At 47.7% G+C, this 27,423-nt stretch overlaps 1 protein-coding gene across 1 annotated transcript; it reads right to left on the bottom strand.

Annotated features, from left to right (window-relative positions):
- Window positions 1-16,341: 16,341 nt before the first annotated feature.
- On the bottom strand, window positions 16,342-21,278 carry LOC136473254 (receptor-like protein kinase). Its single transcript, XM_066470935.1, has 3 exons — window positions 21,101-21,278; window positions 17,204-20,139; window positions 16,342-16,743 (listed from the first exon to the last, which is right to left on the bottom strand). Exons 1-3 carry the CDS (start codon window positions 21,205-21,207, stop codon window positions 16,343-16,345), a joined length of 3,444 nt encoding a protein of 1,147 aa, XP_066327032.1. The 5' UTR covers window positions 21,208-21,278; the 3' UTR covers window position 16,342.
- Window positions 21,279-27,423: the final 6,145 nt, after the last annotated feature.

Here is a 27,423-nt window from a genome sequence, read left to right as displayed (position 1 = left end):
TTAACAATATTCAGATTAACATTATGTAGCATTGCAAAATTTGAACTACTTGTTATGCAGTACGAACACAATATGAAATCACCTGCTGCCCTCATCTTCTATGCCGACTAGCCTTGTAACTAGATTGTTTGCAAATGGAGCATAGATTCCTGCCATGGGTCTCGTTAAAGTCTCCCCCACCGTACATGTCTTCGTCGTACCCTCTCATAGCGTCCATGTCCCGCTTGAGTCGCTTCTTCTTCCTCCTACCCTTCCCTACCTTCATTAGATCTGGATGCGACACGTAGTCATAACCATTATAAGGTGGCCACTATATCGGGTCAAGGTATGGCTCGAAGCTCATCTCCCAAATACTAACGGTGTTCGAACGGAGATACAAGGGTGACATATATGGCAGATCCTCATAGTTGTACATGCGAACCCTATAGGCTGTGATCATATGAGAGAGCAAGGGGCACGCATGATCTAAGGGATGTTGCAACTGCACTCTACCTTTTCAAGATCAACTCAGTAGTTTCGTCCACCATAACGTTCACCACCCAAGCTTGTGCCACCCTTGCCTCGTACACTAAAGATATGGTGGCGGGGTCCATACGGCTCGGCGGTGTGCTGCTTGGCCAATTCCTCGGCCTCCTTCAATTGTTTAGCTCTGGCCTTTCCAAAATGCCCCTGCTTAGCTATATTCCTCTATGCAAGTTCCCACCTCTTCACAAAATATTCATTGCACTTACGAAATGAGAACTCAACAATTCTAGACATAGGCAACGATCGAACTCCAGTGAATATACGGTTGAAGGACTCCGAGGAGTTAGTGGTCATGATGCCATACCTGAAACCCCCCTCATCATATGCTAACGCCCACTGAGCCTTATATTCCATCTGCGCCTCTAACCAGGCCTTTCCTACTGTATTTACCATCTTGTCTAGTTCTCTCTTTGTCTCCTTGAACTGTGCTCTGTACGTACACAACATAGAGCCTTTACCTTGTCACATACCTCCTGCTTTCGCTGACGCCGCCAGAAATTAGCGGCAAAGTGTCTCATGCACCATCTATGTACTAGAGGTGGGAACCCATCTATATGCTCAGCTGCAGCATTAAGAAGCCCTATGTGATGGTCTGAGATCAAACATATAGTGCAAGTTAGGCCAAGCACTTGCACACGTAGAAGCCGCATGAACCATGACCATGATTCATTGTTCTCTCCCTCTGCCAAAGCAAAAGCCATGGGTACTATCTGGTCCTCAGGATCAACAGTAGCAACCATCATCAAGGTGCCCTTGTACTTTCCTATCAAGAAAGTGCCATCAACAAGTATGACTGGCCGACAAAATTAGAATGCATGTTCTATTTGTGCGAACGACCAGAACACACGATAGAGGACTTGCCTCAATGGGTCCCAAAAAAATATCCCTCCGGTGTCCACAAACCATTTCAAGCCAGGGTTGTAGTAATGCATTGCACATAAGATGCAGGGCACCTGTTGTATGCTTCCTCCCAAGTACCCATCGAATCGCCAGAGCAATTTGCTTAGCATGCCAAGCCTTTCCATATGTCACATCGTACCTAACGAATCCAGATATGGACTGTTGTGAAGAAGACACTGAGATGTCGTTATTATCATCAACGAGCCCCAATATACGATGGGCAAGGTAACGTGCAGTGAGCTGCTGATGATTTTCCTTCCCCCTATTGTCTAGGAAAGTGTGGGGTTCGACAACTTTAGTTATCCTCCAATTGCCATCACTCTGTCTCTTTCATGCATTTAACCTCCACATACAACCGTTCTTGCATATCATGTGGTACCTCAACTCCTAGTCCAAATGAGTGATGGTGTACGGCCTATGGTGGTACATAGCATAGTCTGAAGGAAGAGTTTCATCTCTGACATTGTGTTGAATATCATCCCCTTCCTAAGGGTTTCTTTCGCATGGATATACAATGAATTCCTACACAACTAGAGACCAATGTCACAGACTGCCATATCCATCATGCTGACATCCCTATAGTTTGGAACGCCCATGAAAAGTATGTTCTTGGACCTTAGTTGCTCAAGCTCAGTCGCTGTGTAAGGTGGTGGTGGAACATACTGCTGCGCTTCGCTAATTCTAGCCCTAAATCATAGGGGGTATCATCTACAGCCAAATCTGTGACTAGTCTACCCTGAGCCTAGACACCATGCAAAATCTCAATTGGTACTGGTAATGGCATAGTATGAACCAATACTTGCATGGCATCAGCTGGTGTTGGTGTAGCATCTGTACCTCCTTGGTCATCATTAGAATCGTCTGAATCACTGCTAACTAGATCATCAATCCTGTTCTCCTCCTCCTGCTCCTCCTCTTCCCGTTCGAAATCATTCACATTGAAGTCGTTGCTTATACAACCTACTACAGTTGAATGAAACTGCTCCTACGTCAACTAACCATCCAAATCCATGTTACCCTGAGTTGATTCCCCTTTGACCCCCAATTCTTGCTCATTGCCTCCAACACCATCAATGGATGGGCTGTCCTAAACACCCAGCATCCTATACCCATTCTCCACCACCACCTCAGCCATGGGCACATTGGAACCTTGGAGAACCCTAGTGTAGCAGGACCAGTGAGCAGGGCCGCGCAAGGGCATGAGGACATAGTGTGCCCTAGTCTTCCTAGTATCAAACCTCTCCTTCAGTGTGAAATCACCGTCAAACTTTGCATTCAAACGGACACAAAGGTCGTTGAAGCTAGGAGGTTCATCAAACCATTCCAATTCTTCTTCCATATCCTCAAACATACCATCTTCTCTCCTAACACTTTCTCCATACAAAACTCTAACACAACAATCCATCTACAAAAGCATTAAAAGAAACTTCATCATGTTGTCGAAATCATCGTACATAATGTCCATAGTAATATTAATATATATTCTAACTATAACTGTAATAACTAATCTAATATTAATATCTATATAAGGCTAACTACAACAACTAATTAGACTAAATCCAATGTATAACTAGATTCAATAACTGTACTAACTAAACTACCTAACTTTACTACCTATACTAACTTACTATATTACCTATACTAACTAAACTAAATAACTTTACTAACTATATTGTAATAATTTTACTACCTATTAGGGTAGTACCTCACTGCAGCGTGCTAGACCGGGCCAGGAGGCGCGGGCGCAGTCCTCGGCGGGCAACCACCGTGAGTGGTCGGAGGGGGTGGCGCGCCGGCGTGGGGGCTCAACGGCCGCACTGGGCGGTTGGCGGCCGTGCCGTGCTCGGTGGTGGGCTGGCTAGCGCGGGTAGATGCGGCCACGACGATCGACATGCTCGGTGGCTAGCTGGCGTGGGTGGACATGGTGGCCAGGTGGCCTTGCTGCGCTGCTCGGACAACGGCAGCTGCTCGGCCACTGGCAGACGCGGGCAGCGGCGGTCGGTTTTATTCGGCTCTGCCGTGCCACGGATCAGGGCGCGGCAGGTCCTGCCCCGTCAACGGTCAGCGACTCTGGTCGCTGCCACGTCAGCCCTCTACCCGCCACCATGCATGGCGCAACACAGGCATATGGCCGCGCTAGGGCAATAGGCGCGGCCAAAAGTGTTAGTTTTAAAAAAACCGACCGTGTTAGATTTCAAATTAGTTTCCAAAAAGTGTTAAAATTAAAAAAATTCTAGGAGCCTTGGTGTTAACTAAAGCGATGCCGTGCTCTGTGGGGCCCATCACCACGTCGGATCTCGCGTCACTAAGACCCTATGACAACGAGTTTTGGTATATTTTTGGGAAAAGTTTGACTAAGGGTCTATTTGTAAAAAAATGTTTTTAAAAAGAATCAAAATGCAAAATTTGGGAGTAGAGTAGATGGTGGCCACTATAGTCTGCACCCAGTGATTTTTTTTATTTTTAACATTTTTTGTAAACTAATTTTGAATCTAACATTGTTTTAATTTTTTTCCAAAACAAACACTTTTGGCGGTGCCTATTTCCCAGGCACGGCGAAATGCCTGTGCCACGCCATGCATGGTGGCGCGGCGAGAGGGATGATGTGGCGACGACCAAGGCGCTGACCGGTGACGTGGCAGGGTCTGCCGCGCCACCGATCTTGGTGCAGCAGTGACGTGCCCTAATCGGTGGCACGGCAGAGCCGGCTAAAGGCCCACGGCTCAGTCCCGCCTGCCTACCGCGCCCACCATGCCTACCCGCCGCGCCTTCGCGCCCGCCATGGCTGCCCGCCATCGTGCCTTCATGCCCGCCGTGCCTGCCCGCCTGCTTGCTCGCCGCCCACCGCCCGTCGTGCCATGAACGCTGACGCGCCACGGCCACCAGCCGCCCGCTGCGCCCGCCACGCCCGCACGTCGACGCGCCACCCCCTCCGGCCGCCCGCCATGCCCGCCACCGCCCTCAGTGCTACCCTCACAGCAGCACCCGCGACTACCGCCGCTGCCCTCACTGCCGCACTGTCCACCCGCTGCCACCGCCGAGGCCAGCGCCCGAGCCTCCTAGCCCGGTCTAGCGCGCCGCCGCCAGAGGACGAGCGCCGTTGCCGTGAGGTACTCCCTAGTGTATTTGTTGATTGAATCAACATTGTTAGTATAGTAAGTTAGTAAAATAAATAAAGTTAGTATAATTAGTAAAGGTTAGTTAGTATAGTTAGTAAAGTTAGTTAGTTTAGTAAGAATATAGTAAGTTAGTATAGATAGTAAAGTTAGTTAGTTTAGTTGGTACAGTTAGTGAGTCTAGTTATACATTAGTTGTTGTAGTTAGCCTTGTATTGATGTTAATATTAGATTAGTTAGTATAGTTATAGTTAGAATAGGTATTAATATTACTATGGACATTACGTACGACGATTTCGATGCATTGATGAAGTTTCTTGAAATGCTTTTGTAGATGGATTGTTGTGTTAGAGTTTTTTATGGAGGAAGTGCTAGGAGAGAAGATGGTATGTTTGAGGATATGGAAGAAGAATTAGAATGGTTTGATGAACCTCCTAACTTCAATGACCTTTGTGTCTGTTTGAATGCAAAGTTTGGCGGTGATTTCACACTGAAGGGGAGGTTTGATACTAGGAAGACTAGGGAACACTATGTCCTCATGCCCTTGCGCGACCCTGCTCACTGGTCCTGCTACACTAGGGTGCTCCAAGGTTCCAATATGCCCATGGCTGAGGTGGTGGTGGAGAATGGGTACATGATGCAGGGTGTCCACGACGGGCCATCCATTGACGGTGTTGGAGGCAATGAGCAAGAATTGGGAGTCAAAGGGGAAGCAACTAAGGGTAACATGGATTTAGACGGTTAGTTGATGCAGGAGCAGTTTTATTCAAGTCAATTAGGCTGTATAAGCAATGATTTTGATGTGAACGAGTTTGAACTAGAAGAGGAGGAGCAGGAGGAGGAGGACAGGATCGGTGATGTAGTTAGCAGTGATTTAGATAATTCAGATGGTGACCAGGGAGATAGACATGCTATGCCCACACCGGTTGATGCCATGCTAGTACCTATTCATGGTATGCCATTACCAATACCAACTGAGGTTTTGCATGCTATCTAGGCTCAGGGTAGACTAGTCATAGATTTGCCAGCAGATGATACCCCCTATGATTCACGGGGTAGAATTAGCAAAGCATAGTAGTATGTTCCACCACCACCTTACACAGCGACTGAGATTGAGCATCTAAGGTCGATGAACGTACCTTTCAGGGGCGTTCTGAACTATGGGGATGTCAGCATGATGGATATGGCAGTTTGTGACACCGGTCTCCAGATGTGTAGAAAATTATTGTATGACCATGACAAAGAAACCCTTAGAAAGGGGATGATATTTCATACAATGTCAGAGATGAAGCTCTTAGATGTGTAGGAAATCATTGTATGAGATCAAGAATGAACTTTATCCAGGCCAGACACCACAGGACCGCCCAGATCTTGCCACACAGGTCTTTAGAGCAAAGTTAGAGGCAATGAGGAAAATGTTGATGGAGAAAGACATACTTGGGAAGGTGAAGACTTACATATATGTAGTGGAGTTCCAGAAGAGGGGCTTGCCACATGCACACTTCTTGCTGATAATGGAATGGAAGTACAAGCTCACATGTCCCAAGCAATATGACATGATTATCAGTGCAGAGCTACCAAACAAGAAGAAGTACCCTGAGCTCTACAAGATGGTGATGAAGCATATGATGCATGGTCCCTGTGGGAATCTAAATCCATGCTGTCCATGCACGGTGGGCCGTGGGTCATGCAAGAACCGTTACTCGCGCCCATTCTGTGAGTCGACGTCATAGGGAAAGGATTCGTACCCCATCTATCGGCGACGCAATGATGGCCGCACGCTAAAAGTTCGAGGCCATTACCTAGATAATCAATGGGTCATGCCTTATAATCCTTGCCTGCTATGTACCTTCAACTGCCATATCAATGTTGAGGCCTATGAGAGCATTAAATCAGTAAAGTATCTATTCAAATACATATACAAGGGACATGACAGGGCATCGGTGGTGATGAGGGAGACCGACAAAGCAGACGAGAAATGGAACATTGATGAGATCAAGTAGTATAGAGATGCCCGATGCATGACGCCTCTAGAAGCACTATGGAGGATATATGGCTTTGACTTGAGCAAGAACCATCCACCAGTATAGCAGTTGCAACTTCATCTACCCGACATGCACATGGTGGCATTTCATAAACGGGATAAGGTCAAACGGATCGTTAATAGGCCAGGTGTACAAGAGTCAATGCTGACAGCATACTTTGATGCAAACAGGCATCATGAGGAAGCCCGTGGAATCTTGTATCAGGACTTTCCAGAGCATTTTACCTAGCAGTCTGATGGTAAATTCTGGCAGAAAAGGAAAAACTCTGTTTTTCAAGTTGGAAGAGTCATCTCGGCTCATCCTGCTAAGGGAGAATGCTACTTTCTTCGTGTTCTCTTGAATAATGTTGCTGGTGCTACCTCATATGAACATCTGAGGACGGTTGATGGCGTGCTACTACCTTCTTTTTGTGAAGCTACAGAAAGGAAGGGTCTAATCAAAGAAGACAATACACTGGATGAATGTCTAACTGAAGATACTTTATTCCAGATGCCTTCCTCTCTGTGGAGGCTATTTACAACAATATTGGTATTTTGCGAGCCGCATGATGTGATGGGGTTATGGAAAAAACACTACAATGCAATGTCAGAGGACTACAGCCGCAATCATCCATCCCCAGATCTAGTGCAACAAATGGTTTTGATAGACATTAGAAACATGCTGCAGTCTATGGGGAAGGACATAAGGTCATTTCCTCTTCCAAATATTGATCACTCATATGACGATGCCAGCCATATTCCTCGTGAGATATTTGAGGAAGCTAGCATCGAGCAGAGTCCTAAAGATGTGCTATTGTGAGACTCACTCAACGCCGAGCAAAGGTCTGCCTATGATGAGATAATGGTCGTTGTCTGCAGCAAACAAGGCAGGTTGTTCTTTGTGGACGGACCTAGCGGGACAGGAAAGACATTTTTGTATAGGGCATTTCTCGCAAAACTACATAGCCAGGACAAGCTTGTCATGGCTACAACTACATCTGGAGTCATAGCAGCCATAATGCCAGGCAGGAGGACAGCCCATTCACGTTTCAAGATACCCCTAATTCTTCAAGAGGGTGGTTGCTGTAGCTTTCATGAAACAGAGTGGTACTGGTAAGTTGCTGCAGCAAGCAGTTCTCATAATTTGGGACGAGGCATCTATAACAAAGAGGCAAAATGTGGAAGCACTAGACAACAGCCTATGGGATATAATGGGCCGGTCAAACCTACCGTTTGATGGAAAGACTGTTGTCCTTGCTGGGGATTTTAGACAGGTCCTCCCTGTTGTGCGGAAAGGATCCAGAGCTCAAATAATCGGTGCTTCTCTACGAAGGTCGTATCTTTGGGAATCCATGTGCCACCTAAAGCTCGTCCGCAACATGAGGGCTTAGAGTGACCCGTGGTTTGTAGATTATCTGTTGTGCATTGGTGGTGGAACGGAAGAGGTTAACGGAGATGACAATGTACGCATTCCAGATGAGATATGTGTCCCGTACTCTGGCGATGTCGAGAAAGATCTTCATACATTGATCGACATCATCTTTCTAGATCTAAATACAAACATGACAGACAAAGATTACATCACCACCAGAGCGATTTTATCTACATGTAACGATTGGGTGGACATGATCAATATGAAAATGATTGATATGTTCTAGGGCGGCGAGACGGTGTATCAAAGTTTTGACTCCGTGGTAGATGATCCACATAACTACTATCCATCAGAGTTCCTTAATAGTTTGACCCCCAACGGGCTACCTCCACACGTCTTGAAGCTCAAGCTCAGGTGTCCTATCATATTGCTTAGGAATATTGCCCCTACCAATGGGCTATGCAATGGTACAAGGCTGGTGGTGCGAGGGTTCCAAAGAAATACAATCGACGTGGAAATCATGGTGGGGTAGCATGCTGGGAAGCAGGTATTCCTTCCTCAAATACCGTTATGCCCGTCTGATGACGAGATGTTCCCGTTCAAGTTTAAGAAGAAGCAGTTTTCTATCAGGCTGAGCTTTGCCATGACAGTCAACAAGTCACAGGGCCAAACTATCCTGAACGTGGGTGTGTACCTACCTGCACTCGTGTTCTCTCACAGTCAGTTGTACGTTGCGATGTATAGATCCATGTCAACAACCAATATTAAGATCCTTGCCCTCCCGCCTGATGCGGAGGCACAAGAGGAGGAGGCCAAAAAGATAGAGAAGAAAAATGCTAAAAAGAATGCCGAGGGAAAAAAAATAAGAATACGTCAAATAAAAAAGATAAGGATAAGAAGACTCCAAGTGCGGATGGAACTTTCACGAAGAATATTATATTTAGGAGAAAATGGTGTTCTTGCCCTTATGCAGGAGTCCAATTGTGATTTTACCCTTGTTTTCTCAACTTTGTGATTTTGCCCTTGCTATTTTGAATTGAATCATCCATTTGCCCCTGGTTTGAATGCCGTCAGATGGTCATGGAATAAATAAATTAAAAAAATTCAAAATCTAAAAAAAGAAAGGTGAAAAGACCAAATTGCCCCTTATCCTTATATTCAGCCTCCATATGGAAACTGTGCCTTTCTCATGGGCCGGCTGCATCGACCGGGGCGTCGGGGGCATCCGGCGGCGGCGACGTTGGCAGCGCACAGTGCGTGGTGTGGCAACGGCTCCTGGCGGCGGGGCTCGTCGCGCGCGGGGCTGCGGCGGGGCTCGGCATGTGGCGCGCGGTGTGGGGGCGCGCGAGGGCCGCGAGGCTTGGCACGCGACACATGGTGCGGGGGCTTCGAGCGTGCGGCGCTCGGAAGCAGCCGCGGCTCGGTCGCTCGGGCGTGGACGTGCGGTGGCCAGCGTACGGTGGCAGGCGGCGGCGGTCATGCTGGTGCTGCCTACGACCCGGAGCCGTCGCCCTCCCACTCACCGCATCTCCGGTGGCCGCGCCATGGCCGAACGGTCGACGATGTCGGAGTCGCTGCCGAGCACCTCGCGATGAAGCCGAGGTCGTCCACCGCCGCTGCCCTGTCCTGCAGCTCCGCCCAAGGCCGAGCGCCACCGCGCTCGCCTCCGTTGGCCGGATCCGAGGTTGCGCTGCTCTGCTTCCCCCATCCCTCTTGCCCTTCTGCTTCCCTGCTTCTCTCTCTTCTCTCCGTTCCGCACCGAACGCTCTGCTCTTCCCCTCCCCTTGCTACCTCTTTTGGAAGAGGACGACCGTAGGTCGTCGGGGCAGTCGCTGCTGCTCCCCGGTCTTAACGCCGCCCTCTAGTCTCCCACCGCCTTGCTTCTCTCTCTCTTTCTCTCCCTCTCTCTTGCTCTGTCTAATCTCTTCCGTAGACCACTCAGTAGGAAAAGGAGCAGATGCGCCTCACCGACGACACCCAATGCCCAGCTCTCAGCATCGTCGCCAGGGCCAACCAGGGCGCCCCACCTCGCCCCGTGGACCCCGCACGTCAGTGGCTCTATTTTCCTCTTCCCCTGTCCATAGACTCGGCTCACATAGGCTAAAGACAGAGAGCGCATGGTTCACCGATCGGTGCATAAGAGCAGCAGCAACAGAGCGCCCACCTGCCTCGGCCAGACAGGGGCAAAATCACAATTAGGCATAATAAACGAGGGGCAAAATCGCATGGGCATTCATGTCCTTTTGTATAAAGTTTAACACCGTTAGGGGTGGATGACGGAGCAGGGACAAACTGGTGCTTCGTGAATGGCACAGTAGGGGTAAATTCACAAAGTCAAAAAAAATAGGGGCAAAATCACAGTTTCGACACAAAACAAGGGTACAAACGCAAGAGCCCCTATATTTAAGAGGTTCTAACGCCATAGACGAGGTAACAAAACATTACTAACGCATACAATGTATTTTTTCCATTCAATTTATATTGTACAAATAATATCTCACTAATGCCATATTTGTTGCTGTTCCTAGGTATTTTTAAATGGTTTATCAGACTCTACACGGAGATGTTGTATATATACTTGTGTGATGGCATAATGAAAATTGAACATGTGTTATATTATTGTTATAAAAATGACACTTTGAGTGTTTTGTTCATAATATTTCGTTTTGTAACCATTCATAACTATTACACGTGTATGTTCTCAAAACCATGAGTTTTGTCGAATTTCTCCACTTTTCTCACGTGCCAATGTGGGATCAACCGAATTAGGACTTACATAATTACAAACATAAATTACTTGAATAAAACCAACGAAGCAAATTAGCGATAATAATGAACAATAGTGCTAAACAACACCATACCAGTGGTCGTGGGATGACACGATCGTAGTGGCGTTGGTTCCGCGCATTCAGGAGGATAGCTCCTTTGTATTTTCCTTTGTTTTATTAGTTTGTGAGCACGAAAGAAATAGATATCGGAGATTTTTTCCTGCAAATATAAAACATTATCTTAGACGCATTATGTAAAGGTCTATAAAGTAGAGTTTGTGAGCCTGCGCCACCGCGCACTCCATGACTATGTTAAATTCATAAACTTTGCTCTTTAGATTAAATGTCACTTTAACGTTGATATTTTATTTTTACAGTATTATTATCTTATCGTATGATCCGTATGTTTTTAAGTATAAAATGTTAGTTATTCTCAGCAACACGGACACGCTGCCTAGTACTCGCTAAAGAATGGGAACGCACGCGGCCTCGCCGTCGCCGGACACCGACCGGGGTCACATTTGTAAACTCCAGTGCCTGTGACGCGCTGCTTTGTGAAGCGAAGGACGTACGGCGAGCTGCTAGCGTGCGCACCTAGGCTTTCCGGTGTGCCGGCCGTAACAGTTTTCTTCACCAAACCATTGGTGCACCACCACCACCGCCTAAACCAGGCTAGAGTGCACATGACGGTCTCACCGACATTGCTGCTTCACGTACGCACTACACGCGGGTTGTTTGGTTGGATCTCCGATGCAGGCAAGACTGTGGCCAGGCGATCCAAACAGGTCCTATAAAAACTGGTCCATCGTCCATGCATGCAGACACCACGCTACACTTGCCTGCGCCAAAACAAAAGCGTCAAACGGCCGGGCAGGTGCAGGTATAAGCAGGCTTGACGCAGACGCACCACCGACGATCCAAGCATTCAGCAAAGATGGATCTCGCCGGGCTGGTCAGTCGCTACGGCTGTACGTGCGTGGCCTGCTCACCGGACAGGGCACCGGCCAGGCGTCCACCGCCGCTGCAATCCAGCAGTGGCACTAGTACCCGACACGTCTCTAGCTCTCCAGTCTCCATGGCGGATCTCATCTGGAGGATTGTGGTCGGTTGCGTTGCCTGGACGCTGCTGGCACTAATCAGTAACCGACGTACCAAGCCGGCCCTCTCCATGCCAACCCCTGTACCTGTGTTTAGCTAGGTTTAATTTGTACAGTGTACTAATAATAAGACGCCATGATGGAGCAGCTTAGAGCACGTGACAGCGGCACAAACCTTAACTGCAAATGCGTGTCAGCACCTGGCCTGACTACGTTCGTCTTGCCAACGGCGCCTAACTGTCCGTCGAGCGCGGATTGCCCCCACCCGGCGTCCGGCGAGCGGCGCGCGGTGCAGCGGCAGAAGCAGAAGCAGCACACGTGCCCGGCCGGAGTGTAGTCCTGGTCTCCTTGTTTGGTCATGCGCATCGTTATTCATCTGTCTGAAAAAAAAACATGCAGTGCTGCTCTGCTAGAAATGCCGTTTGGTTGCTGACTTGCTGCCAAGCATGCTTCCGAGCTCTGACTTGGCGACTTGGGAGTTGAGGGCGGTTTAAAGAAAAGTCCATTGCTTCTGAGTTTGGGCTTGAGGCCCAGAAATATGCTACCATGGCCGATTGTTACCCCGGTGGGCCGGCCGAGGCTCCACGACACTCCGTCTCCTGGATGCAACAGCTGGTCAGCGGCCTATGCCTGCGTACCCACGGGCTCCGCAGAACACCTGGCCTAGTGGGGCTAGGCCTTGCAGCCCGGGCTCGTGACCTGCTCGCAGAGTTGCCGAGCCCAAACCAAGAGCAAGAGTACCGGATAATTTATTTCCAAAAATATGATGTTTTCCAACTCTAAAAAAATATTGGGGGAAATAAATAAGGCTAGCTCCAAGAGTACCCAATAATTCACTTCCAAAAAATGTAAACTTTGGTCCCACACACAAATTTATTCACTGCAATCCCGGCGTGAAGGGAAGAATCGCGGCAAAATGTCGCGCGCGAAGGAGGAGACCGTGTGGGGAAAGAAGATACGCGCAACCTAGAGTCCACGCATCTTTACGCGCAAGGGGGTTTTTTCTCAAGTGCCAAAAGATTGAGAGGTGAGTTTTGGAGTTGTCGGAGATGGATTTATTTCATTATTCCCAAAAATCATGCATTTGGAAGGATTATTGGGTATTCTTGGAGATGCTCTAAAACCTAACCTAGCTCAACGCTGCTCCCAGTGGCTGAGCCGCCACCTCCATACCCGGCCTATGAAAACCGCCCCCAATCTCGTCGCAATTCTCCACCGCTGCCCGCCCAATGTTGTCATTCCCAAGAGTGTTAGCTTCATATAATCATATCTCGGAGAAGATTCAGCATGACACCACAACATCGCGACCAGAATGGATGCGAAGCCATGAACAAGCCACTGATTTTAGAAGACGAAGCAGCTTAAGCTAGCGTTTCGTTAGGAGGCAAGGTGGGGTGAGATGGTCCTGTATGGTTGATGAGGGATGGGATCAACCAGTTTTTTGTTTGGTACAGAGACATAGGAAGTAGATCAGCTACTGACATGTAGGACCTATTTGCTAGTTTTTTTATTTTTTCCACCTCTCCTTGTCTCTTTCCCCAACCACCACCCGCTCGCACTCCGCGCCTCTGCTCACACCATGCTACCCCATACCTCCTCCTCTGACGCGCGCCGCTCTGCGCCTCCTCCACCGGTGAGATTGGCCAAGCCGCACGCCTTCTCCTCTGCATGCCCTCCTGAGTCGAGTGACGGTGGCCCCCCAAGCTCGCGCGACGGCAGCTCCACGGCGCTCTCTTCTTCCTCAACCTCTCCTACACGCACCTCCTCTCCTCTTCCTCCTCGCCAGCGAGCGCACTTGCGTCCTACCCGGGGTAACCCCTTCCGTGAAATTTTCGGGGACAGAGTGAACCTGTGTCGCACTAAAATAATCCCAGGTGGGACATTCTCGTCACTGACGTCCTCTCGACAAAACACCGCTCGACCTAGAGCCATCCCATCCCATCCCTCTCGTCCTCGCATCCAAACACACAGAGCCGAGCATCTCTCCTCATCTATTTTATTTCAACTAAAACTAATCGTACAAATCGTTTTGCTATAAAAAAAAACTAAAACTAATCGTTGTGAACCAATCATGGATGTATATACCAAGCAAGAGTACGTAGAGACTACAGGTTCAGCGAGTCGGAGCCTCCGAGCAGCTCGGCAGAATCAGAAATCCTACTGTCACCGTTAGTACGCGCTGCTGTAGGATTGCGATCCCGGTCTCCCCTGGTTCGACTTGGACAACGACGGGCCGCCGCCGCTAGCAGCGAGAGGTTGTGCGCCCGTCAGCTCCTTCACGACGGCGGCCATGGAGGGCCTTTGGCTCGCCTCCCTGGCCGCGCACCGGAGCGCCACCGATAGGACCTTATGCACCTCCTCCATCTCCACCGTGCCGAAGACTTCCTCCATGAGGGCCGGGTCGTAGATGGCCTCGATTTTGTCGGTGCCGTTAAGCGCGGATGACTGCAATAGTTGAGGGAGGGTAAAATAACTATTTATGTTTCGGAAATGAAAATCGGATGAGTGCAATAGTTGAAGAGGTAAATTGGACTTCTTCCTCCCAAAAGACATCCTCTGGTTGGGCTAGGCCAGTGATGGAGCCACTTTAAGGTCATGCTGGACTCTACCTCCCCCTCTCCAGTATTGATTTTGAAGAGTCCAGCTGTAGTACACTAACTATACACATGTTTGCTCATACTAAGGTAGTGTTTAGTTCCAAAATTTTTTGAAGATTTCCCGTCACATCAAATCTTTGAACGCATGCATGAAGCATTAAATATAAATAAAAAATAAAACTAATTACGCAGTTTGGATAAAATTCACGAGACGAATCTTTTAAGCCTAATTTGACTATGATTGAACACTAATTATCAAATAACAACTAAAGTGTTACAGTACCATTTCGCCAACTAAACCAGCCCTAATCTACACAGGCGCATCGCGCAAGCTTACAAGCAAGCAGCTGATCTCAATCTCACACTTGTTGCTCTCCTCCATGTATTTGGAGATAATTCCGTGTGTGCCACTGAATGATTCTATAATTCCAAGTGTGCCACTGAATGTTTGGTCTGGACATGAGTACCATCAGAAATATTTTTATGTTCCATACGTGCCACTGCCGTCTAACAGCCGTTAAGTCAATTCCGTATGTGCCACTGAATGATTTCATAGTTCCGGGTGTGCCACTGAATGTTTGGTCTGGACATGAGTGCCATTAGAAATGTTTTTACGTTCCATGTGTGCCACTGCCATCTAACAGCCGTTAGAGTACAGCGTAAAAAGACGCTTATGCCCCTCCTTCATCTCTCCTCCTGTGACATTGCTGCTGGGCCCCACCCACCAGCCTCTGCTTTCTCCCCCATCCTCTCTCTCCCATGCTGGCCTTTTCTCCTCACCGACGGCAGCGGCCTCGCCGGCCACCACGCGTCGCGCTCATGTCCTGCAGGCCACCACCGCCGTTCCCCTCGCCGCTTCCCACGCGGTGGCCGAGATCCACAGCTCCCCCGCACCTCCATCCCTCCTCCCTCGCCGCCGACAGCCCCCTCCACGTCGCTCCCCTGCCGCCGCTGTCTCCCACGCGTCGTCGGCCCATCTCCAGCCGGCTTGGCACTCCCCTCGTCGTCCCACACCTCCATCCCTCCTCCCTCGCCGCCGGCAGCCCCCTCTGCGTCGCTCCCCTGCCGCCGCCGTCTCCCGCATGCCGCCGGCCCATCTCCAGCCGGCGGCGAGGGAGGAGGGATGGAGGTGCGGGGGAGCTGTGGATCTCGGCCACCGCGTGGGAAGCGGCGAGGGGAACGGCGGTGGTGGCCTGCAGGACATGAGCGCGACGCGTGGTGGCCGGCGGGGCCGCTGCCGTCGGTGAGGAGAAAAGGCCAGCATGGGAGAGAGAGGATGGGGGAGAAAGCAGAGGCTGGTGGGTGGGGCCCAGCAGCAATGTCACAGGAGGAGAGATGAAGGAGGGGCATAAGCGTCTTTTTACGCTGTACTCTAACGGCTGTTAGATGGCAGTGGCACACATGGAACGTAAAAACATTTCTAATGGCACTCATGTCCAGACCAAACATTCAGTGGCACACCCGGAACTATGAAATCATTCAGTGGCACATACGGAATTGACTTAACGGCTGTTAGACAGCAGTGGCACGTATGGAACGTAAAAATATTTCTGATGGTACTCATGTCCAGACCAAACATTCAGTGGCACACCTGGAATTATAGAATCATTCAGTGGCACACACGGAATTATCTCATGTATTTGTTTGTGCAATCTAGACTCGCACTCATCTTAAGTTTTCTCGCCATCGCAGCATGCACTTCCCGTAGCGTTTTCAAAAAAAAAAAAAGACTAAAATTACTCTTAACAGTCCACACATTTTAGAAGAACTAAAATTACTCTTTTCTCATCCGTTTCATTTCAACTAAAATTAATCTTCGTCAACTAACCAATCAGGCAGGATATACACCAAGCGAGAGTGCCTAGAGAGTAGAGACTAAGTTCAGGAAGTTGGTGTCCCCGAACAGCTCGGCAGAATCAGAAATCCTACTGCCAGTACGCGCTGCTATGGGATTGCGATCCCGGTTTCCCCTGCTTCGACTCGGACAACGACCGCCCGCCGCCGCTGGCAGCCAGTGGCAGGCCGTACGCCCGTCAGCTCCTTCACCACGGCGGCCATGGACGGCCTTTGGCTCGCCTCCCTGGCCGCGCACCGCAGCGCCACCGACAGCACCTTGCGCACCTCCTCCATCTCCACCGTGCCGAAGACTTCCTCCATGAGGGCCGGGTCGCAGACGGCCTCGATTTTGTCGGTGCCGTTCAGCGCGGACGACACCCAGCTGACTATGTCCGTGCTGTCGGGGAACGAAGGATCCACCGCCGTCCTCCTGGTGAGCAGCTCCAGTAGCACCACGCCGTAGCTGTATACGTCGGACTCCATGCTGCTCTTGGTGGAAAACGCCAATTCTGCAAGGCAGCGCAGGCTCATTAGGTATGTGCATCGGTGTGTATTCTGAAAAGACCAATTTTTCATAGTTTCCAGATGACAAGTACACCAGCAGATCTTATAAGTGTAGTATTTTATATATAAAATAAAAGATAACATGACAGTATCTGGCAAATTGAATTTCCAAATGTTTATATTGTGAATTTCTTTCGCCAAGAGGAATTAACTGTTTGTAAGCTTCTCCATGACTTTTATCTTCTATCAGAACTTTCGAGATGTAAAAAGCTTCTGAGATGTAATTGGTAATGTGTATGCTTCCACTCAGATTACTGGAAACAAATCAAACAATTCTAGTACATGGAGATTTCAAATAATTGCTTCAGCTACACAAGACATTTCAGAATCCTAAATTTCTAATCAACGTATACATGCTTGTGAGGAAAAAGAAACAGTTATGAATGTGCTTTGTTTCAACCATACCTGGGGCCATATATCCAATGGTGCCAACGATTCCAGTGGTCTGTGAAGCAGTAGAAGGCTGGTCCATGAGCTTTGCAATGCCAAAATCTGAAATATGTGGCACCATGTCCTTGTCCAGCAGTATATTACATGGCTTGATATCACGGTGAATGATCGCAGGGCGGCAGTCATCGTGAAGATATGCTAACCCATGGGCGGTGCCGAGAGCTATGTCATACCTCACACACCAGTCCAAAGTTGGTGCTGGCTGAATTACATGCAGAACATCATGAAGGCTACCTTTTTCCATAAAATCATACAGTATGAATCCATTATCACGTCTGAACCAAAATTCTTTCAACTTTATCAAGTTTCTGTGCTTAATTTCTCCTAGTGTTTTCAGTTCTCTAACCATGGTTTTGTATGAACCTAACCCAAGTTTCTTTATAGCATAAACATCTCCTGACGTCAGTGTTGCCTTGTAAACAGTTCCGTGACCACCTGTACCGATGATATACTTGTCATCAAAATTTTCAGTAGCCTCTATAATCTCATTTAATTTAGATGAGGAACCTTCAAACGTATTACTGAGCCGATCTCGAGATTTCAGAAGGATGCAACACAGTATAAGTACCAGAACTGCTCCCACAAATAATGAACCAAGAACTATGAGGACAATTTTGAATCGGCCATGCACTACTCTTTTCTTCGACCCACCACAAGGTTTCAAAACATTAGCCCCCATGCAAGAAGAATCACTGGTGCTGCAAGAGATACAGAGGCCTGGGTTTCCATTAAAAGAATTTGGTGTGGAACTCAGAAACTTCAGAAGATTATCTGGGACTGGTCCACTAAATTGGTTGTAAGAAACATTCAAGGCATGCAGAAAACCTAGACTTCTCAATGTAACAAGGCCTCCTGAGAGATTATTAAATGACAAATCTAAGTTTTGCAAGTCCACTAAATTACCCAATTGTGGTGGAATATCACCAACTAGACCATTGCTACTAAGGTTCAAGGCTGTACCCAGTTTCACCAGCTGTCCTAATGATGAAGGGATACTACCCCCAAGAATATTTCCACCAAGTTGCAGCTCAATAAGCATTTCCAAATGGGAGAGGGACTCAGGCAAGCCTCCGCTGAATCTATTCTCTTGCAATCGTAGTTGTGTCAGAAACTTCAAGTTGCTTACTGTGCTGAGGGCCGAACCATTCAAAGAGTTAAAACTCAAATCAAGTGAATACAACTTGGAGCAACTGGAAATTTGCACAGGAATTGAACCATGTAATATGTTGTGTGAGAGGTCAAGTCTTTTCAGATTCATTAAGTTTCCAATTTCAGGTGGTATTGCCCCAGAAAGCTTGTTCTCTGACCAGTTTATCTCAGTAATGTTTACACATCTGCTGAAGCTTTGAGGAATGTTACCACTTAAGGAATTGTGGCTCAGATCCATATAACTTAGATTTGCACAGTTTTTGAATTGTGGGATAGACCCATCAAGGTTATTGTTTTGGACAATGACTCGCTCCAGACTTGGGCAGTCCACAACATTGGATGGGATGCTACCGTTGAGATGATTAGACCCCAAGTCCAGAATTCTCAACGCTTTTCCTGAACAAATGTTTGGTGGGATACCACCAACAAAACTGTTATTTGTGAAATCTATCTGCACCAAGGGGCTATTAACACCCAGCTCCTGTGGTATGACTCCAGTGAAGAAATTATCAAACAGTGTAATGTTCTGCAGGTGCTTCAGCTCAACTAACTCTGAAGGTAGCTTCCCTGTGAATCTGTTGCTATAAATAAGCACGCTCTCAAGGGTTTGGATACTCCAAATATTCTCAGGGAAGTCTCCCATGAGGCGATTCTCGAAAAGAAAGAGCTTTGACAAGTTCCGTAAATTTGCCAACTCTTCAGGAACAGTGCCCTCCAGCTGGTTTGCTTCCAACTCTAGCAACTGCAGCAACCGACAGTTGCCAATCTCAGGTGGGATCGGCCCAGACAGGGAGTTCTGTGAAAGTAAAAGATATGTGAGGTTGCTCAATAAGCCGAGAGAAGTTGGAATTTTGCCAGACAGACTATTATTGACAAATACAAGTTGTTGCAAGCTCCTGCAATTCCCTAGCCATGATGGAATTTCACCCTTTATATAATTGAATGACAAGATGAATACTTCCAGCTTGCAGTTCTTCTCAAAACTGAAAGGAATCTCACCCGTGAAGCTATTGCTAGTAGCATCAAAAACCCTGAGGCCTTTGATCTCACTCAAGGTTTCTGGAAGACTGCCACTCAGTTGATTATCAAGGAGATAGAGCTCCTCCAACTTGGTGCAGTTGCCGATTGAACTGGGCAAAAATCCAGACAACATATTATCCTGTAACCACAATGACTTAAGGCTTGTCATTTCACCAACCGAGAAGGGTATCGAACCACTGAGCTGATTGTCATTTAGGTACACTTCCTCCAGCAACTGGTTCTTGAACAACTCCTCTGGTATTGTTCCATTGAAAGAGTTGTAGTACAGTGACAGTGCTGACAATTTCTTGAGGTTGCCCATTGATGCTGGTATACTGCCAGAAAGCAAGTTTTGGGACAGATCCAATTGTTCAAGCATACTGCAGTTGCCCAATTCTAGAGGGATCAAACCAGATATGTTGTTAGTAGACAAAATGAGAACTTGCAGGTATTTCAGATGCCCTATTTCAGGTCCTATAAAACCTGAAACCTCTGATGATGATAGGTCGAGAGAAATGACTCTGTTCCTTCCATTGCAACCAACACGGTTCCATGTACAAGGATTTGCGGAAGCACTCCAGTTGGATCTTATGGAACTTGGTAGTATGAGGCTTTTGGACAGAGCAAGAAGAGCTAGGCCATCTGAACTCATACCCTGTGATGTTGAAACTAACACGAAGAATAGAAAAAACCAATGCCAGAAAACCAGCTTCATCTTGTCCCTGAAAATTTTGCATAGAAGTCAGCAGAAGATCCATTTTTCTCCTATGTACAAGTAGTTCATCGCACAATCAAATGGGGATTGCATGTATGAACAGTTGTCATCACCAAAATTGTGCACGTAACACCAAGTAAAGCATGCTCATGTAAAAACATAGTAATATAGTATGACAGAAGAATATACTCATAAATGGGTTTGATTAACTGCTAGACACACCTAGTAGTTTCGATAATCATACCGTGAGAGAAGCAAAATGCAAATATAGCAAAACCAAAACCCAATGGTAAACTTAATTATTATGCTCAGGACGCTGGGTGGCTTCCGAAGCCACTGCAAATGAAGCAGGAAGACGGAATCTCACATTTTCCTAAAATGGGTCAGAAACTGAGTTTATGACGAAGGGCTTCTTAGTTCTTATTAGAAGATACGACAAAGCCGTTCTTCTGTTCAACGAGATGGGATCCGATCTCGAACACAGAAGCATTTAGCCATTTCTAAAAAATAATGGGCACCACCACATGGGCTGATGAGCACATCGATTTCTTCTCTTTTTTTATTTTTATATAGAAAAAGAAAAATGTGCGCCTCGATTGCAATTGCAAGCGAGAGATCCTCTGCACTACTACGCCGATGGCAGGACACAAGAATTGAGAAGCTTCCTAGGCACAGCAGAAGGATTCCTCAGGGAAATCGGCACACAGGAAAGCTCATCTCAGTGGGCTACGAATGAAACAGCCATCGAATTCGCTTCGTTCCTGAACGATACTCTCTAAATTCGAGAGCCCGCGCTGCCAAGAACCCGAGAAACTACCAAGCAGATGCGAATGCAACAGACAAGACAGCATGAACGAAACGAATGATGGAGCGGCGGTTCCTCTTCAAACACACACCAGGAACTACAGGCGGCAACTGCTCGATCGGGAACTGATTACAGGGGCGAAGAGAGCGAGAGCGGCGCTTACCGGAGACGGCAGCTCGGTGCGCCCGCGGCCGCGGGCGAGAGGATCCTGGGGAAATGGGGGCCGGCACCGGCAGGCGCTGCTCTAGTTTTCAGTAGCACTAGAAGCATCCATGGCGGCCGAGAACGAGAAAGAGAGAGCACCGGCACCGGCAGCGCGGTGGACTGTTTGCGGAGGCAGGAGCGAGCCCGCGCCGCCTGTCTTCTGTGTCACGTACGCATGTGTCACGTACGCATGTGTTCTGCTTGTAATTACCTACAGGAATGATGGGATACATATAAATATCTATTCAATAATAGAAATAAGCAAACATCGCATAGACTACTACAGAAGGTACCAAATGAGTGCAAGAGTTTACATAGATGTATCCCCTAAATCCCATGTGGGACAGAAGGTGCTACAGGAGGGAGTGAGAGAGAGGCAACCACTTTATATTTATTTTTTATGGATAGATCATATCCGTATGGCTAATTATAGTTATAGACTCTAATAATGTTGAACCGCTTTATATAGGTCTATAAGGGCAACCACACACTAAAACTTGTCTTTAGACTGTCTCCAACAAGAAATCTATATGAAGACCTAAATCTAAAATGGATAGCAAGAGATCCAAAATCAGCATCTAATAGAGTACCTATACAGAAGACCTATTTTAGGTTGCCTGAGAGGCACAACCTAAATATGGGTATCCTCTCTCCTGGAAACCCATTTACAGAAATAATTCTCTTTTGGATCTTGTTGTTGGAGAAGATGCTGAACAGGTATTGAACCTTTTATTTGTAGGGTCTTGTATTTTAGGTGTTGTTGTTGGAGATAGCCTTATAGATTACATGGCCTCGCTCAATATTATAGGGCATGTTCGACTGGTATTAAAGCCGGCTGATAAGCTGGCTGAAGCCCTGTAGATCTAGCTGACATGTTCAAGCGAACAGACCCATAGTATAAAAATAGTAGCAATAACAAGGACATGTTTAAAACGCAGGAATTTCAGAGGAATCACACACAAATTTACCTGCAAAAACACGAGAGCAGGAAATTTTCCCCGTGTTCCAAACAGGCCCTAGCTAAAGATATTATAGTCATATAAAAACCACCCATGATATTAAAATAATACTATTTATATGTCTCTTCTCTTTCTTCTACTCGCTACACACTATCCACCCATCGCATGCTCGGCTCCCTTCGCCTGGCCATCTGCCCCGTCGTGTGCTCGCCTCCTTGTGCCCGGCCATCCGCCCACCATGCACTTTTGTCATCGGGTTGCCGGCTTGCCGCCAGTAGCCCGCCACTGGCCCGGGGGGCATGGAGAGGGACAGCGATGAGGAGAGGAGATTGGCAGAGTGGCACATCCGAAGGCAATAGTGTGCATGACCCTATGCCGTGTGGCCCTTCCGAGCCGCAGCGTAGTCGTTACTATGGCCAGTGCTTGCGGAAAGTGCGAATAGATAGCATAGCAGTGAATGAACCAAAAAAATGGTGAGAAGGGAGGACGGAACCTACAGGTCCAGGTCCAGCCAACTGAAAGTCCTGATTGCGTTCTTGCAACGGGTGAAGATCAAGGTAGTACGCTGCTGCTTTTGACGCTTTGGCACTTGGCAGCGCAGGTACTTCAAAAAGGGTTGGGCGATCCAGCGAAGCTCTGTCACAAACTCACAGCGACTTGACTCGGGACCATTACTGCCAGTTTGTCACAGATCGTCGGTTTGCTCGCGTGCGTGCTTACTGTAAATTAAGCAGAGAAAGCAACGTAACGGCACCTCGGCATGTGCCTTCTGTTTTGTATACTCCCTAGTAGCAGAAGCAGAGCGTGGGTTCACATTCACGACGCACAGCCGGGAACACGTTGTGCCCGCTGTTTTCAACGTGTTACTATTCGCGTCAGCGTGACTCTTGCTACTTAGGAGTACGCCACACCTGTAGAACAAATGATCGGCACGGACGTGGCAACGGTGAAATACGTATGACTATACGAGTACGGGCATCGTCAGAAGTGTCATCACCATGACTATGATTGCGTCTAATGGTACTGTTTGACGGGCTTACTATAACTGATTGAATGTTGTCAACGAACTCTTCGTAAAAAAATGAATTCTAAAAATCCTCGGGCCATCAAATACAATATTATACCACTTCTCCTATATCAACGCTATTGCAAAACTAACCGATAATGATATGCCACGGTTGTCCGTCCGTGACTATGTCCGGATGCGGGGACGCGACACCATAGGAGCGGGCCTCATATCTCTCAGAAACATAAAACAAATCCCCGCTTGCTCATTCTTATCTGCCCGGCGCCCGACGCAGCAGCTGACCGCTCATTCGTCCGCGCCTCTTCCCCCACCGCGCGGTCGTCGGCTGCTGTGCCCTTCACCCCACCACCCCGCGCCCCATCACCGGCCGCGTCGCGTGCCCGTCCTAGTCATTGATGCCGCTCGCTCCCTCTCCGTCCGTCTCCCGTCGCTGTCGCACACGTCGCTGATCCCACCATGGCCGCTAGGGCGCACGTGTTGTGCCGCCTCAGATCTTCCCTGACCGAGCCATGGGCACCCACGAGAGCGGGCAGTGCTTGTGGTGCTCGCGCACCGCGGCTCACCGTCAGCTCCCACCCCGATGGCCGGAATTGGTCGGTCCATCCTTCCCCTCCCCTATGTTGCATATGCATGTTTCAAGTAATTCAGACGTTTCAGATGTATGTTTCAATTGGTTAATCTTATTGTTGTAAAAGTAGATCGAGGGATGTTGCATATGTTGCAAGTGTTTTAGAGACATGTTGCAAGCGTTTGTTCAAAATATTTCATCTGTTTCCGGACGTTTGTTGCAATTATTTTTTATCTGGATGTTGTATATGTTGCAACAGTATGTTCCAAATGTTTTATTTGTTTTAGTTTGATGTTGCAGCAAGTGGTTTCATGTTGTAAGTTGCAAGTGTTTTATTTTAGATGTTTCATGTGTTTCACACATATGTTGCTAGAGCATGTTTCAAATGTTTCATCGTTTCAGTCTTATGTTGCATTCATGTTGCAAGTGTTTTATATTGTTTGGCTGGGGCAAACCGGAGGGGGGGGGGACGGGGCAGACGGCGCTCCGGGGGCCGACAGACGGGGGTGCTGGCTGCCAGCGGACGGGGGTGCTGCAGGTCGAGGCGCGCTGGGCATGCTCGTCCTCAGCCGCTCATCCCGGCTCCTGTGTGTAGCTCACGCGGAGAGTCGGAGAGAGAGAGAGAGAGAGAGAGAGAGAGAGGAGGGGGTCAGGGGAAGGACTGACGGGCGCAGAGATAGGGGCGGAGCGCACTCATGAGGAAGGATGAAGGCAAACGGGGGCGAGGCGAAGGCAGACGGGGGCAGGTTGCACAGGCGTCAGGACACGTGCATGCGGACCTCCGGGCGCTAGCCACGTCCATAACTAACCAGTACAAGTAAATTGTTATTTTTGTGATTTATTATTTATCTTTCTATCATATAATATTTAAACTTTTGTCTTGTGTGACTATAGAAACAATTCTAAAATGTTAATTGTCTTTGTGCCAACTATGGTTTTGTCGGGTTTATGGTTTTGTCTAACAAGTTTTTTCTCGAAATTAAAAATTACATATTATGTCTATATATAAATTGCAACGAATTAAAGCCGTAATTTTAGTATAAAATATATACAATAATCATCGCCGGAAAAGAAACTAAAATTGAGGCACCTAAATTTTAGCGAGCCCCATGATATACTTTTTTTTTACAACATCCCATGTTATACTTTAATCATCACTAATAACAATAATAGCCACTTGATTTAGTGCCCATTTGATAGAGATCTAGCTCCAGCCAAGACAGTTTCAGTCGTGGTTTTTTTACAAAGCAGCTCTTGTCAGTATTTCGTATCGCCGACTAGTGTCAAGTTTTGCGTGTGTTTGCTTCGGATGGCTTAGCACTTGGGGAATCAGTAATTATACTAGTTTGGGTAGGGGCCTATGTCAGTGTCGATTTGGTAGAGTTCCGGCTCAAGCCAAAACCGTTTCAAACGTGGTTTCTTTGATGAAGCAGCTCGTGTCAATACTTTGTACTGCCGACTAGTGTAAAATTTTGCATGTGTTTGCTTCAAATGACTCAGCACTCCTAGGATTTATACTAGTTTAGGCAAGGGACCACGTCAGTGTACCCTGTCATATCTCTTAACTACATTACGGCCCCGTTCGCTTCGCTAAAAAAACAAGCCGAAATACTGTTCCGGCTGATTTATTATGAGAGAAAAACATCGTTCCGGCTAAAAAAAAACAAGCTGAAAAAGACGGATTATAAGAGAAGCGACTAGGGCCTACATCATCTTATGCTCCTGTTCACAATTACCTACAGTAACGATTGGATACATATAAATATCTATTCAATAATAGAAATAAGCAAACATCGCATAGACTACTGCAGAAGGTACCAAATGAGTGCAAGAGTTTACATAGATGCATCCCCTAAATCCCATGTGGGACAGAAGGTTTTACCTCATCAAGACCTTGAATTAAATTGTCTTACTTATATACATAGATTCTTACCTTGAAGGAGCAATTGTTGAGAAGGTTCAGGCACCGTTTGGTAGGGCTCTTCTCTAGCTCCCTACCAAACAGTTTAGTACGAGGAACCCTCCCGAGGAGGTCTATAGAAACAATTAGAAGGAACCGTTTTTGTGGAATGGTTCATGTGTGCATAGCATAGCAGTGAACAAAAGGCAAAAAAAAAGTGAGAAGGGAGGAACTTATCAGCCTGGCTTATCAGACATGGTACCGTGTTTTTCTCTCACTGCAAATCAGTGAACAGTATTTTTCACCTAGGCTTTTCAGCAAAACGAACATAGCCAAAACTTACACACGTGCAGCCAGCTGAAACTCCTGCTTGCGTTCTTGCACCGGGCCTGCTCGGGCAAGCAAAGCACAAGTTGCACAATGGACGAAGAGCAAGGTAGTCTGCTGTTGCTTTGACAATTTGGCACTTGGCTGCCTGCTGGATGCTGTTTTGACTATTTGGCAGCGCAGGCAGGGTGTCCACAAGGGAAGACCGACGAGCGGCGAAGCTCAGCACAACGAATTGACTCAGAGACAGGACTAGCGTTTCTGGAATGGAGTCGAGAACTACTAGTATGTTCAGAGCCTCAGACCAGAGCATGCGTTCCAACTGTAAACTAATCAGAGAAAGCAACGGAACGGCCCTGACCCCAGGGCCATGTGCCTGTTTCTCACAAGTCACAAAGCAGCGGAGCTACGGCACACAGTCACAGGAACGCGTCATGCCTGCTGCTTTCCAATGCCAAGAAGCTAGATGGGAACGACCGACTGCAACGCGTAACAATGCGATCGAGGTCCTTCGGATGCACCTATTCCACATGGGGATTGGTCGATTGGAGGAGATTAATCCCCTTTGGTTGCTAATTGGGATGACCGAAAACGACGACCAGAGGGGTGTGAACGGGAGTCTCAAATTTCTTTCGAAATATTCAGCCGTTGTCCCAAATTCACCTCTAAGAACAAGACAACAAACATCCCCGAATCTAAAATATCCAAGCCAACTGGTGACGAGAGTACCTAGATCGAATCCTAAGATCGGTAGAAAGCCAATGCAAAAGACGGAACATGAAACGAAGCTCAAATGCACAGACCACGGACAAAACTGCGGGGCTGGAAATTGGGACCGGAAATTCCAAGCAACAAGAAAAACGCGGTTGGAGGGACTGCTCTCGCACTGCGCTGCACCCGCGAAATCCAGCAACGAGAGGGTACGAACAAAATGATCTCACAACTGTGAATACTTCTCTAAGGAAAATGAAGATATTTAATGCTCCAATGATAAGCTAATGATTGCTTGAAGTAGTACTTCACTGTTGCAAAGAAAAATCATTCGAGCAAACATGAACCCATCACGAAAGCACTTACTGGATAGGCAGAGAGGAGGGAGTCGGACCAGGCAACTGATGCAACGGAACTGCTGCCACTGGAGTCCGGTTCCTACTCCAAACGAACGAACCAGGTGCGGGTCTGAGATCGAGCAGACAGGAACTGGTCACGAGACACCCTAGACGGTTCCTACTCCAACGCCTAGGGCCACTCTATGGGCTCATTTTGGTAGATTAATTGGACCTCTTTGGAACAGTGTGCTACAGTGTAGAGAAAATGGGCTGACGCCTGGGGCCGTGGCCATAGTGGCCCTAGGCTTATATCCGCCACCGACTATGATTGTGTCTAATGGTATTGTTTGACGGGCTTACTATAACTAATTGAATGTTGTCCACGAAGGTCGTCCGTCCGTGACTCCTGTCCGGATGCGGGGACGTGGCACCACAGGAGCGGCTCCCATATA

The sequence above is a fragment of the Miscanthus floridulus genome, chromosome 8 (genome assembly GCF_019320115.1).
Source record: "Miscanthus floridulus cultivar M001 chromosome 8, ASM1932011v1, whole genome shotgun sequence".
Lineage (NCBI taxonomy): Eukaryota > Viridiplantae > Streptophyta > Magnoliopsida > Poales > Poaceae > Miscanthus > Miscanthus floridulus.
Note: the sequence above shows the minus strand (reverse complement) of the source record. Positions and strands in the feature narration are given on the sequence as shown.